This window comes from Hyperoodon ampullatus, assembly GCF_949752795.1.
Source record: "Hyperoodon ampullatus genome assembly, chromosome: 8".
NCBI lineage: Eukaryota > Metazoa > Chordata > Mammalia > Artiodactyla > Ziphiidae > Hyperoodon > Hyperoodon ampullatus.
Genome location: NC_136921.1, coordinates 3,600,820 through 3,615,377, shown reverse-complemented (window position 1 = coordinate 3,615,377; position 14,558 = coordinate 3,600,820). Strand labels below are relative to the sequence as shown.

The 14,558-nt window shown below is 58.2% G+C and overlaps 1 protein-coding gene across 1 annotated transcript in view; it reads left to right on the top strand.

Annotated features, from left to right (window-relative positions):
- Positions 1-14,558, top strand: part of MLPH (melanophilin) — a gene marked incomplete at its 3' end in the record, with an annotated part of 40,775 nt that overhangs the window by 17,503 nt on the left and 8,714 nt on the right. Inside the window, exons 3-9 of the mRNA XM_079710170.1 lie at positions 1,197-1,415; positions 1,525-1,637; positions 3,504-3,542; positions 4,127-4,230; positions 5,397-5,516; positions 6,545-6,749; positions 8,909-9,048. Coding sequence (XP_079566296.1) covers positions 1,197-1,415; positions 1,525-1,637; positions 3,504-3,542; positions 4,127-4,230; positions 5,397-5,516; positions 6,545-6,749; positions 8,909-9,048 — 940 coding nt within the window. The remainder of the gene's footprint in view (positions 1-1,196; positions 1,416-1,524; positions 1,638-3,503; positions 3,543-4,126; positions 4,231-5,396; positions 5,517-6,544; positions 6,750-8,908; positions 9,049-14,558) is intronic.

Below are 14,558 nucleotides of genomic sequence, written 5' to 3'. Positions count from 1 at the left end.
GAAAGTTTCCAGCCACCACCCCAGGACTCTCGCGGGCTCTTATTTAAGAGGACTTCACGTCCTGGGATGCAGTGTACCTCTACACGTCCTCATCCTTCTTTCCGGGGGTCCGGCTCTACCTGGATGGAGAGTGGGGGACCCATGCTAGGAGAGAAGCTGGACAAGGCCCTGCCCAGCCAAGGGGTGGCCTTTAGGTTTTCTGGCTGAAGCCGATACATCAAGAGTGGACGTGGAGGACACTAGGCCCTTTCCACCTGGCCCCAGGTACTCTGCTGTTTAAGGAAGACACTTTCTCTGCCTTGTCAATGCAGCCTTATCTAGCCTGTAGTCAGTGGATGACAGTATTCTTCCTAGGTTCCTGCCACCACTGGGCTTTTTTCCTTGGCTGTGTGGGTTCAGCTTCTCAACTCTTACTGTAGGGTGCCGACCTGACCTCCACTTACCTGGTGTCATCCGCAGCTCAGGACCGTTAACTCAGGCCAGCGTGGCAGAGCAGGTGTGGCTGGCCTGGGCCTCACAGAGGAGAGCGTCGGCCTGGCCCACCGGCTGAATGAGACGTCCTGCTCCAGCCTCTGTGACTCTTCCTGCAGCTCCTCTGACCGGCCCAGCAACCTCTTGGATGTTTCTCTCTTCTCTAACCTCCTGCTAAACAATTAAACTGGGCCACAGATTGGCTCTAGATAACTGTGTGGCCCAACCAAGCTGCACCCCCAGGACCTCACTGGGCCCCATCCCTGCTGGTTTCCCAGAGCCGCCAACCCCGACTGGTCCGACAGAGCTTGGACGCTGGGTGCTAGTGGCCACGGGTCCACACTCATCCAGCTATACAGTCTCCAAGCTCTGGGCTCTGCATCAGAAAAGCTCCGGGTTCAGGGTCAGAGCTGGGGAACCAACCTGGGGTCCAGGGCCTCTGTGCATCCTCTTCCCACTACACTGAGTTACGTGAGGTGGTGCCGGCAGCTGTGGGCCTGCCCTCTCCTGTGATTCTGAACCTGCGTGGTTCGCAGCCCTTTGGCAATGAAAGAAAGTCATGGTGCTACCTGACTTTGGCTCACTGTTTTCTGCATCTGAGAGTCTGTGTGTGTGTGTGTGTGTGTGTGTGTGTGTGTGTGTGTGTGCGCGCGCGCGCGCTCGCCCTTGAATTTAAAGCCTGTTGCAAAAACAAGGCATCGAATATTTTCTTGTTTTCGATTAAGGGGTTTGAAAGGCAAGATTAAGGAGGAAAACTCCAAGTGGGAGCTGCTTTCGGACATGGCCCAGCTGAGCAGCACCCACTGCGCCCGCTGTCTGCAGCCCTACCGGCTCCTCGAGACCCCCAAGGTGCAATGCCTGGACTGCGGCCTCTTCACCTGCAAAGGCTGCGGCCACACCCCGGAGGAGCAGGTCTGGCTCTGCGACCCCTGCCACCTGGCCAGGTGAGCCGGGGCCTGGAGATCAAGTGGCCCTGCTGGCGGGGGGCCCGGCCTGCCCCTTCCGGGGCATGGGGGTGTGTGCCGCCCGGGCCTGAGCTCTGTGTCTCTGCAGGCTGGTGAAGAGGGGCTCCCTGGACTGGTACTATGGGCATGTGAGAGCGCGCTTCCAGCGCTCCGGGGGTGCCCAGGTGGTGCGGTCCCTCTGCGGGCGGCTGCAGGGAGCAGGTAAGGAGTGAGCCTCCTCCCCGGGCATCCAGTACGGGGCCTAGACTGTCTCTTTAGCAAACATTCCCCGTGAGTCTGATGATCATCAAGACTTAAAGAGATGGGGTGTTGGACTTCCCTGGTGGCGCAGTGGTTGGGAGTCCGCCTGCCGATGCAGGGGATGCGGGTTCATGCCCCGGTCCGGGAGGATCCCACATGCCGCGGAGCGGCTGGCAAAAAAGTGATGGGTTGTAGCTCAGTCGTTTGTTTTAATATTTTGAATCCAAGTATTTATTCCATGAAGAACTTGAGGTCCAGACGGTGTTCTTGCACTAAACGTGTGCTCACCTGTGTTGTCCACCTTGAAGCCATTTGGGTAGAGGGATATATCGGGGGAAGGATGTGAGATTGCCTGAGCTTAGAAGTGCCTCCTGAACTTGAATGGAGAGAACTGAGCGGTGTTTTCGGGAAGCTCTTGCCTTGTCCCTGTCACCTGAGTCCCAGGCTCTGCCAACACCTGGCCAGGCCTTCGAGCTGTGACGGACTGTCAGGCCTGTATCTGGGGGCTCGGTGTCTTGACCGTCTCCATCTGGGGCACCGAGGAGAATGCCCTGGGGTCTGGAGCTCCTGCACGTCCCGAGCGGAGGCGGTCCTTCCGGGATTGGGGGTGTCCTCACCGTGCCCCAGCCTGGGGCTCTCCCCCAGGCCTTCTGGAGAGGCGCCTGACTTGTGTCTCGTGTCCCTTAAAGCCCCACGTTGATAGGCAGATGCAGGAGGAAGGCATAGCCACCCTCAGGGCATTTGCATACGCACTGGGCCTGGCACAGGTGTTTCTGAGTGATCTTAGCACACTGTTGAATTTAGGACAGACCACGGAGAGGCATCCTCACCTGTGATGGCTTTTGTCACCTGGAGCAACAGACCACAGGAGTAGGGGGCGTCCTTGGGCCGGGGGTGCAGGGGGCATATGTAAATCATCGAAACCAGGATATTTTTAAGAGTAAAAGTGGCTCTCCTGATAACGTGCTGAGACAGCTGGCGTCACTAGGAGTGTCCTGGTGACACGGTGGGGCGGGGGGCACCGTCACCCTATTCTTCAGGAGTTTTCCCCACCTCCTCGCCAGGATGCTGCTTCGTGGCCGATATTTCTGTCTCGGTTGGAGCCTATCAGTAAATCCCACGGCCGCGTGCACCCACGGCCCCCTGCCCGCTCAGCCGGCCAGGAGCCAGCTGAGGGATCCTCCTGCAGCAGGAGTGTGGTTTCACCATTGCCGCAGGACTCAGGTGTGGGAACCACAGGTAGCACGGGGAAAGCCACACCACGAAGCATCTGAGAATCTCAACGCCGGAGGCCCCGTTCATGGTGGGAAACCACAGGCCACATCACAACCCTGAGGACCTGGTCCTGGCCCTGGGAGGTTCTGATTTCTAGGGACTGGGGTGGGCTCAGGAATCTGCATTAGGTAAAAGGTCACGGGGATTCTGGCGCCCAGCCAGGGTCCAGAGCTGGGAGCCAGTGCCACCCAGAAGCGGCCAGTTTCAGAACTGTCACCACCGAGGGCCAGGAGGTGGCACTGGGGGGCAACAAAAAATCTGATTCCAGCCGCTGCTCTGGACCCAGTGAGGCGGGTCTCGGGTGGGGTGATGGTCCAGGGGCTGCATTCTCCCTGCTGGCACCTGTGAATGCAGCACACCAAGAAAGGGCACACGGAAAGAGCACAAAATCGGGGAAGTTGTACCTTTAATAAAAAGAAGTAGTCAAGCATAAAAAAGAAGAAAAAGTGATTCAAGTTAATGTTTCGAAAGCTGGTCCAGGCAGGGCCTAGCGCAGGGGTGTAGCTGGTGAGGGCGCCAGGGTCTTTGCTGAGAGCTTTTCTTCGGTTATAGGTTTACCTGACCGAGTGCAGAGCTCACCTGACGTCAACAGTAAGTCCTTTGTGCTCACAAGGATGCCGGGGTGCCCCTGGCCCCTGGGGAAGGTGGGTGATCCATGGGGCTTCCAGACTAAAACCCCAGAATGCACTTCATCACTCTTCTGTAGTGACCTGAGGGAACAGCACACCGGCCAGGCCAGCGTGACCGGGGGAAAAGAGGGAGGAGTAAGGCTGTGCTGGGGGTCGGGGGACAGGCCCGGGGGCTCAGGTGAGGAAGGCATCCTAGGGGGCAGAGAAGGGAGGCGGGGAGGCCCGGGGCTGAGAAGCAAGTGGAATGAGACTGAAAGTGAGGAGGTTAGTTTGGGAAAAGGTGACGTAGCTCCAGGCCTGCTTCACCCACACACTGCGGTGTCTTCAGACTGCTTAGGAAGCGGTCAGTGAAGGTGACCATTGGTGAAACTGATGCAGAGTATTCGTTTTCTGCTGTGATTCAGACCGGCTCTAACTGATGCTCAGATAGGTCTTTGGGAGGCCAGTAGAGGGCCTTGCCTGGTTGCTTCTCAGCAGATGGAGGGGTGGGTGGGTGGATGGACGGATGGTCTTCTCCTGGTGGAGTCATGCAGGCGTCCACTGCAGGTGGGCCTGAGCCAGGCCCCGGAGGGAGAAGTGGAGACAGCGAGCACACGGATGAGGACAGAGAACAGGACACAGGGGCCCAGGCCCAGCCCGTTGGAAGCAAAGTAAGTCTTCCCCCAGCCCCGCCCTCCTGGATGCTGGAGGCTCGGGTTCTGATTTCCTGAAAATCTCAGGCTCTCCAGCACTCCGCGGGGCAGGAGCCCCAAGACCCGCCTGCCTTCACCATGCCCCGCAGCCTCTGAGATCACTGAGCACCGAGCAGCAGTGTGCTCTCAGCACAGGTCTCACCATAGGAAACCCCAGAGCAAGCTGCATGGGAGCGGGGCCTGCAGAGAGGCCTGCCTGGACCTCCAGCCCTGCCTGGACATCCGGCCAGCGTCCTCAGGGCACGTGGTCGTGAGGGCACTGGTGTCGCCCGGAGACAGCCTTTGCACCTTGCAGGGAAGCAAACCCCCTCCGGCTTGCCTCTGTGAACTTCCTTGCTTTTGTTTATAGCCAGCCACGAGCCTTGTTTTTTATTGGTGTCTGCTTCTGCTTTCACTTATTTTTTAACTTATTTTTGGTGATAAAGACAAGCAAAGTAATCCCCGGGGTTTCTGGGCAGGTTGACAGCAGCAGGGAGGGGAGGGGCGGGACGGGCGGTGATGTTGGCTGCAGACCCTTGGAGAGTGACAGGGTCTCTGAGAACCACGCCGGCTGGTGTGCGCGGCTGGTCCCTGGGGACCGTAGGCATCTTTTTATGAGAAAATTTTATATGTCCCATTGACTAAGCTCAGTGAATACTCTCCAGTGTTGAATATTCCCTACACAATACGTTTAAAGGATGGAAACCACTATAAGGGAAGGGTTTGGAATAAACTCCGCTCTTGCATCTAAAGATGATGGAGCTCTCTGGAGCTCCCCTCCCCACTCTGCTTCCCCGCACTGGGCGCCCCTCATTCACTGAAGTGTGAGGGGTGAGAAGCACCCATCAGCCCAGAGAAGCCTGCCTGCCCCCCAGGGCGGCACTACTGGGCTGTGTCCTCAGCACCTCTGAGCAGCTGTGTGCCCGTCAGGGGCTGAGCGGATGATTCCTTCTGCTCCTCTAAGAGGTGCTGGGGATGCAGAGCCTGTGATTGGCGGGGGGGGCCTTTGGGCGGCCCCCCGGCGCCGCCGCAGAAGGTGGCTGTGCCCTTGGAGATGCCCTCCCCGCTGCCCGAGGTGAGGGCGTGTGGCCCTCACAGTCAGGCTGACCTTCCCTCGCCTCTTTCCCGCATCCCTTCCTGCTCAGAAAAAGCGCGTCCTCCCCGTTCGCGGCTTGGACTTCGAGGCAGACTCTGATGACTCCACTTCATCCTGCGGGCACCCCCCAAGCCTGTCCTTGGTCTCAGTGGCCGCGGACAACCCGCAGGTCAGTGGGCTCTCTTTTCTGCCCCCAGCCATCCCAGGATAACCTGGGCGACAGGTTTTCAGACCCCAGGTGGGAGGACAGCATTCTGGGAAACAGTCTGATGGCCACGGGGGCGTGACAGGCAGGGGGACAGCTGGGGTGGGGGGCATAGAAACGTCACACCCTCCGGTCCCTGGAGAGACGGGGTCGGCTGCTCGGAGACGTGGGGTGCGGGGCAAATGAGTCAGGGCCCTGGGGCGTTCGGGGCGGGTGCCTGTCCCCGAATGAAGGCAGAACCCCCGAGACTCAAGAGCGAGGGCAGAGGAGCAGCATCGCCCTGGGGTCAGACAGGGCCCGACGGGTGCCTGCACCCGCTGCGTCTGATGAGGGGGGTCCCCTGCTTCATTGCCCAAACTAGGAGAGTCTTGTGGGTGGAATAGGCTGCTGTTAATAATTACACCAGGACACACGGCATCCACGGGGGCCGCCCAGGAGGACCGGCCATGTAGTCCCTGCTCCTTAGCTCTGTGCCCTTGGTCTGGGGAACCTGCGTGAGGCTCCATCCCCCTCGCCTCACCTGGACAAGGGGTGATCCTCGCAGCCTCACAGGATCCCTTTCCAAAGGGACTAGAGGCTGAGCCCGGCACACGCAGCACAGGCAGCTGGGGCACGAGCCCCAGAGCGAGGACCCCCTCAGCTGGAGCCCTGACATCTCAGTGCCCGGGCTCCAATGGCACCAGCCCAGAGCTGGGGCCAGGCTCGGTCTTCCAGGGCTGATCTGCAGATGCCTGCGGGCGGGGGCACAACAGGGCAGGGAGCTGGGAGCCAGCACCCAAAAGGTCTTTGGGCCACGGGTCCTGCTCCAGCGGCAAGTCCAGAGCCCTTTGAAATGAAAGGGAATTGAGTCTCAAGGGGCAGAGAGGATGGGTGTCCAGTGTTCGGTCGGTCAGATGATGCCTGGAAACCCTCAAGACTTGGACTGGAAAGTCCCACATTCCAAGGAGCTGCCCTTTCCTAGTAAAACCTGCCAACAGGCCCCGTGTGCTCAGGCCCTCAAAGATGAGCCCTGCACAGAGGAGACCACCTCCCAGGAGCCCGTGGTCCTGGACGAGGCTGATGCCAGGGCCTCTGGGTGCCACCCCGGTCCAGAAGGGCAGATGGCCAGCCTCTCGCCTGCCAGACCAGACGCCCTCGCTGAGCTCCGCCTGCCGGGAGAGTCTTGCACGACGGCCCCAGGGACCACTGCGACACCTGGTAGGTGCCCTTGGCCACCGTCTTCCACGCGGGCTCTGCATGGAGGAGAGGGTCTCTGGCACCCTGCGCCCCCACCCCGATCTGTGCCAGCCCCCTGACTGATTTACAGTGCGTAGCCCCTTCCTTCACTGTGATTGTCCAGCATGTGCAGTCCTGGCACACGCCATCAACCCCTGCTCCCCTGGGCTGGGTGCTTCCCTGGTAACACTCAGAAGTACCAGCATTGACGCCTGCTCTGGCCACACAGCTCATTGCCACCTTGGATGGGGGGACATCGAGCAGGAGTGGGGTAGGGACGTGCAGGTGTCCCTGAGATGATAGGATGACTGGTCACCCGGACCGGCCACCTTAACCACAGGACAGGGCAGCTCCAAACCTGGGCCGCCACCTCCCTCCCAGCTATAACTCGGGAGGTCCGTAAGTGCTGAGACCCTAGTTTAAATCTTCAGTTTAATTTTGTCGGCAGACAGTCGGCTTCATAATGAAATCCCGAATCACTGTCTGTTCCTGTGCCCTGGGGGAGTGTGCACTGGGGTCCGGGGGTTCAGGCACCCTAATGATGAAGGAGCACATGAGACCACAGAAGCAGCACAGGCTGCTTCCCACCGACCTGCTCCCACGTGGCTGCAGCGTGGGACCAGCTGCCGGGGAAAGGTGGTTAAGATGCCGTCCGCCAGGAAATGGGCCCGCTTTCCATTTTCCCTTTTCATTATATTACAGGGACTGTAATCTCATGATTCACACGCCTGTTAGGATCCTAGAGGCGTCTGGGGGCAGCGGGAGGGGAGTTTTACTTCCCCATAAACAATGAATAAATGAATCTACATCGACCAAGTCATAGGATGAAGACTCGGACACACGCATTTCCTCCCAGGATCCCTAATCAACCCCAACACGTGGATGGGGTGGCAGCGGGGAGAGGGAGAAGCTGAGACAGACAGTATCGAGCTGGGAAATGCGCCTGGGAGACAGGCAGCTCTGAGTTTCAAGCCCAGCCCTTTTGACCAACTCACCACCCGATTTCATTGATTCTAAGACACATTTGTCACCTCGTCTCACCTTGGGAGCGTCTTACAGCGAGTGTGGTAGAAAAGAGTGTGTTGGAGATAGATTGGCAGTGTTGTCTCTTAATAGTGCATCAGACAAGCCACAAGGTCTGCGATTTAAAGGAGTGTGGTGTGTACTTGATCAAACCTCTGAACCGCCGTGCCTCGGTTTCCTCGTTGTAAAATAGGATTAGGGCTTAACTCAGCGCACTGTTGTGGGCTCTAAATGGGATGGTTGTATCTGTTAGCCCTTGAGACATCATGACCTATCACAAACTTACCAGCTTAAAACAACACACAGTTATGAGCTCACGGGGGCCAGGCATCCAACATGGCATCGCCAGGTCATTAGCACACATCTCCCAGGCTGAAACCAGAGTGTCCACGGGGCCAGAGTCTCACCTGGAGCTCAGGGCCTTGCCCCCAGGTCGTTCAGGGTGCTGGCAGAGCCATGTGGCCGGCTGCACATCAAGCACAGAAACGGCTTGTGCAACTGATTCCTGGGACACTGGCTCCTGTGGGTCGCCCCACAGGAGGGTCAAGCCCTCCCCGTCCCGGCACGGCTGGACATGGTGCCCTTCAGGCCAACCTGGAGCTCTGGGGGTACTTTCTGGTGAGAACATGGGGCTCTTCCACCAACAGAGCCCAGGAATAAGCATCTCAGGCCACACCATAGGTGACCCGTGCCCATGAGAGTCTGCGAATCACTAGTCTGGCAGGAAAAGCAGTCCCCAGTGACCAACGTGGAAAGACTTCCCAAAGTCACCTCCATTCGTGGAAACTTCCCGGGACGCATGTCTGCCACGCCCGAGGCGCATGGAGCTCCATGTGATGTAATTATATTCCATTTGCTTTGCCCACCTGGCTTTCATACCTTGGAGCCCCCCGGTGAGTGCTGGCGGGGGCAGCGGCTTCTGCTCTTGAAATTCCTTGTGTGGGACCGTGGACTCTCTTCCATTCTTATTTTGCTTTAGGGATCTCAGCCCCATAATATCAAGGGAATAGAATCATGTCTCCGTTTTCTTCGATTTCTTCTTTCTCTTCATTGGAGAAAATGCCCATTGGCTTTCAGCTTTTCACTCCAAATAATCCAGACCCCCTCTTCCTCCGAAGGAACAAATGTCCTCGGGAATGAGCAGCTTCCATCCCACTATCTGGCCGACGTGGACACCTCAGATGAAGAAAGCATCTGGGCTCAGAGGGTGGCCTCTCACCATCCCAGACGGAGAGGCCACACCTTGTCTGAGAACCAGGTAAGGTGGCCGGAAAGAACGCATTCTAGTTGCTTCTTTGGGTGGAGCCTTTTTACCTTAACATCAGTTCATTTCTGAGAAATTAAAAGTACTTTAAAACTATAAAACTGCACGAGCCTGCCCCACAGAGATGTGCAATGTCAGAAGCCCTGGGACGAGGGGTGTGGTCCAGCGCTGCAGCCACAGGCTACAGACTGCTCTCCAGGGCCTTGGGGCTGACAAGTGGGGCTGCCAGCGGGCCGGGCCTTTGCTGGGCCCTCTGCTTCCGTCCGCACCCGCTTCCCCCTCTGATCTGCCCGCAGCTCACCCTTCCCGGGCTTGGACGGTGGGGGGCCTCTCCTCAGTCTAAGCTGACCTAGAACAGGTTAGGGGCCCTTCCAGCCTCAGTCCCTTCACAGCTGTGCTCCAGAAATGATCTGCGAAGAGGAGCACCTGACTTGTAGAAGGTGCCTTTCTTTTTTCTTTTTCTTTTTTTTTTTTTTTTTTGCGGTATGCGGGCCTCTCACTGCTGTGGCCTCTCCCGTTGCGGAGCACAGGCTCCGGATGCGCAGGCTCAGTGGCCATGGCTCACAGGCCCAGCTGCTCCGCGGCATGTGGGATCTTCCTGGACCGGGGCATGAACCCGTGTCCCCCGCATCGGCAGGCGGACTCTCAACCACTGTGCCACCAGGGAAGCCCAAGAAGGTGCCTTTCTTTGCATGGCTTGCTGGTGAATCAGTGTCAGGTGTTTTGTTATTTGTTTTGGGGGGGCGGTTTGTTGTTCTAAAATTGATCTAAAATGTCAACAGGGCAGAAGCATGGAGTTTTTAAACTCTGCGTCTCCCTCTGCAGAGTCAGTGCCCACGGGCCCAGCTGGCTCTCTTTCCCATAATATCACCTGGAAGCATCACCCGACCCCGGGGCTGGACGTTCCTCCTGCTCCGACCTCCATCTCTGAGAGAAGCCACTGACCCTTTGCCCTGAGCACAGCAGGGCATGAAAGGCCCTAAGGAGGCCTGCAGTGAAGACCCCTCTCTCTGCCATTCAACCCAGGGGCTCACTCTTCTTTTATGGAACAGCAGGGGAGATGCTGATGCAAGGAAGTGTCCTTTGATTCAGACCAGGGAGTGACTGGCTTGGCCCCCTGGGAAGGCTGGGGGGTGATGGTGGAGGGCCAGTGCGGCCAGGACGGAGACCTCCCCAGGGCAGAGACGTCTCCAGGGCAGAGACCTCCCCAGGGCAGAGACGTCTCCAGGGCAGAGACCTCCCTGGTGGCAGAACCACAGCTGGCAGAGAAGTTCCCAGTGTCCAGGCCAGAAGACGATGGGATAAAGACTAGAATTAAATTGTCTATTTTCAGCAAGTTTTTAATTTAGCAGCTTTAGTCCTACTGTCACCAGTCATCCTTTATGCCCCCTTGAAAATTATTCTCTGTTTCACGCTTGTATCTTGTCTCTGGAATTCTTCTTCTTCATTTCTTTCTCTTGACTTTATTGACTTCGACTGACTTCACCTGAGTCTTTATGAGAAGGGAATCAGGCAGTGTAAAGAGCGGCCTCCAGAGGGCAGTAGCGTCCCTGTGCATCGGGGAAGACCCAGGGACGTGCCATGCGGATTCGGGAGTTCTCGAGAATAGTGTTCTATGGGGGTCAGTCTGAATGGTCCTCCCCTGACCTGTTGCCTGTCTTCGCGTCTGTACTCGTGGTCAGGACTTTCTGGGTGAGGGATATTCAGCAAAGACTTTCTATAAATAACCACTCAAGCTGAGAGAGGCCAAAGATAGCACAGCATGGGGTACCAAGGACGGATGCTTCCAAGGGGCTGAGATCAAGGAGATGCAGGAAACGGAGGAGCCCTGGCACGCACCCTGCCCCAAGTGGCGGGTAGTGAGCCCCTGGTGCCCCAAGAGCCCAGGCTAAAGACACTGACTCGGTTTCCCCACGAAAGCCTCACCAGTGCCAAATTACAGTAGCTCATTTTCCTCTGTCTGTACTGCATTCCTAAATTGTAAATCTGTGTTTTGCTGCAAACGAGTTGAAAACACCAGAAGTTCCTTCCAAGTTGCCGTCTGTGTGTCCAGATAGCATGTAATTTACCTGGACGGAGCTCACACGGGACAGAGCGGCTCCCGCTTTTGGCTGAAGGGAGGGGCACGAGCAGCTTTGGGCTCCTGAGCACCTGAGAGACAGGTGTTCCCTGGGGGGTGTCTACAGGGGGCCAACGGCTCTTGATCCCAGATGGAAAACCAGGATGTGTCCAGGCTGTCCTGGCGGCATGCGGACAGACTCTTGCTCAGAGAAAACCACCAGCCTGCAGCTCACCTCCCATTCCGAGGGCTGTGGTCTCTCCACGGCTCTGTGCTGCCCTCATCTCCTATCCCTCCTCTGTCAGGACGAGAACTTTCTGAGTTCTCATCGTGGGATGCTTTTCTTTCTCTTTCACTCTGGAGGTGATACTTCACCGTGCCGGTGCCGGACCCTGGTTGGGTCGGCTCTTATTCTCCTGCCATGGGTTCATGCCCACCATGCTCCCCGGGGACACACAACTATCTGCTGAGCACCCCCCCTCCCAGGTATTGATCGCTGCCTCTCAGATGCCATGAGTATGCCCACAGCTGGTCTCAATTACCAGCAGCCACTCGAGGCACGGGCTGGGGCCACTCCCGCTGAAACCCTCGTGTTGAAGTTTCTCAGCTTGTGTTCTTCTCTGGACAGATTTGCCCACTCAGAGCCCTCGGTGCTGTGAAGATCAAACTAATTACCTGCCGAACAATGCAAAAGCATCTTACCAGCCTGCTGGAGCCATCTCCCTCTTTTAAAACAAGGTGGACCACAGAGGACATAATGGCAGGCCAGATGCATCTGCTGGGCTTGGAAGAAAACAGTAGAATTGATTTTCTCATTTCCCGGCCTGTGAGTTAGTAGACTCCGGTGACTCAAGAGCTGGTGACTCAAGGCATGAGCCAGTCGCACTTTCAGGTCATCACCTGGCAGGCCTCCTGGCCCACGGTGACCCGGGGCTCTTGACTTTTAGTTTGAGCAGCCTGGCATAATCAATTCACACCTTCCTGTGTGGCTCAGGCTCAGCAGTGACAATGGCTGCGCCACGGCAATGACGCCGAATGTGTCACCTGTCTTGCTTTATTCATCGTCCCAATGCCCCCCGTCCCCACTTCTGGTACCGCTCCCAGCTTCTGCTTGGCGTTCCAGGACCCCAGCTGTCAGAAAATGGGCCTCACAGTTACCTTCCCAGGGGACATGACGAATGGTGGCATGACCTTTCCTTCCACTGCTTGGGAATTTGGCGCTCCCGAGGTGGTAGGTGCCGGCGTCCTGCTGGCTGGAGCGGCTCTGTCATCCAGCCACTGAATCCCTCCCTCGGCAGCAGATCTCTGAGCAGAACAAGTACATGTCAGCCGGGGACCGCCCGCTGACCCGCTGAAGCCCCTTTGTTAAGGGAGGTTGAGGCACCAACACGGGCTTTGCAAGGAAGGCTCTCGATCGGGAGCTCATGCATGGGGCTCAGAGAGCCGAGCGGGTTTCCACTGCACAGCTGAGGGGGGTGGGCGTCTGCCCCGTCCAGGCCCCTGCCGTCTGCTGTGCTTGGAGCCTGGGCATCTGTGGGCCCAGCCAAAGGTGCAGGAGAACTCAGAGGGGCGCAGGTGTGCAGCCTTTGGTGCCGATGTGACGAGAGAGGGGCTGGGAAGTCAGAGCAGCGAAGTCCCGGGGACCTCACTTGGTCCTGCAGTGTCCGGGGGTCCAGGCCGTCAGAGCGGGCAGGCGTCTCCTGCCCACCCTGTGTGGGAGGGTGTACCCAGTGCACTGGGGCCACCTTCTGGGGAGTGAATGGAACAGAACCCTTGGTCTAATGCGAGTGCATGTGCACATGTGCGTCTGAGAGACAGACAGACAGCCGGGTAGCTGTGGGCGTGGGGGCAGCGATGCTCAGGCCCAGGCCCTGCCCCGAGTCTGCCTGAGCCACGACCCCGGTCCAGCACCCGGCCCCCTCCCTGCGGCGCCCAAGGGCTCTGGAGATCAGCTCCGACGGCAGCTGGGGTGGGCAGTGGGAGCCACGCACCCCCAGGGCCACAGCCACCTTCACCCACGGAGGTGCCCTCCTCTGACACCCTCTGTGGGCCGGCAGGGCCAGGCTGACCCAGAGACAGAGTTTCAGTCCCTGGGTTTTAGCTGAGGAAACTGAGGCCCAGGCTCTCAGGAGAGGAACTCCAGAGCCCGTGGCCGGCAGGGAGCACACTCTGAAGCGCCCCCGCACAGGTCTGGGAGAGGCCCTCTGCCCGTCAGGATGCTTTCAGGACAGGCCCTCTCACCTGAGGCTGTGGCAGGTGTCCCCCACGCAGGCCCGGTAGCCCGCAGGACCCCAGGGCTCATCCCCAGCCGCCCAGACCCCGGGCTGCCTCCACCCCGTCCTGGAGGCTGACCCAGATCCCCCTCCAGCCTCCCTCTCCCTCACCAGCATCACCAGGGCAACCCGTGCCCCTCTTTGCCAGGGACCGAAGGGTTCCCAGGACATAGGGCTTTCGGGGTTCAAACTTAGATGCCTTGGTCACCCCAGCTGTATCCTGTCGTGCTGGCCAGCTGCCATCACGTGTATATGTGTTTGTATGCATACATGTGTGTTGGACATGCATGCATGCGTGTGTGTGTGTGTCTGTATGTGTGGGGTTTTTATTTACCAAGTAGCAACAACACCCCCTTCTGACAGCAGTTCATAAATCTCCACCCCACACCCTCATCAGCTCCTGCCCGGGGTGGCCTCAGGTTCCCATTTCTCAAGGGGATTCTGAAGTTTCTCAACCTCATTTACTCTGAGAGAAAGATTTATTCCCATCAGACCCAATAGAATCTACGCTCCGAACATCACAGGGGTTCTCCTCACCCATTGTGGCCTCTGAGGAGATTTGATTTTTGAGCGTCTTCAGGAAATTGGGAGCCTGTAGAAAGGCATCCCAGTAAACGTGCCGCTTCCCTGTCGGCTCGCTCCAGCCCTCGGCACTCGTCTGCGAGGCTACTTGGTTCCATTCACAGAGAAAATTAAGTGACGGCCAGCACTGCCCTCTGCTTGCCAGGGGCACCCAGGGCCGAGGGGGCCAGAAGGCGGCCCGACGGGCACTGGGGCTGTGAGTAACGTCGTGGTGCGGAAGCCCCCCTCCATCAGCAGCGTCAGCGGGTGACTCGCTCCCCAAAGGAAGGGACAGGGAGGGGGATCTCAGAGTCCCGGAAGGCGGTCCCGGGGGGACCCTCACCTCACACTCTGACGTCTGCTTTGTGGGCCGAAGGAGAGGCAGCCAGTGAGTGAATGAGAGACCGGCCCCCCTACTCACGTCCCCCCACCCCGACCCCCAGGGAGCCCTCTGCCTGGCAAACTGAGAACAGGCTGTGGAAACGGGAGGCCAGTTAAGAGGCTGGTGGATTGTCCAGGCAGGACAGCAGAGGTGATGGGAGGTGGACCCTGGGTCCTGTTGAAGGCAGAGCCAGCGGGGATGGATTCAGGACGAGAGAAAGAGAGGGGTC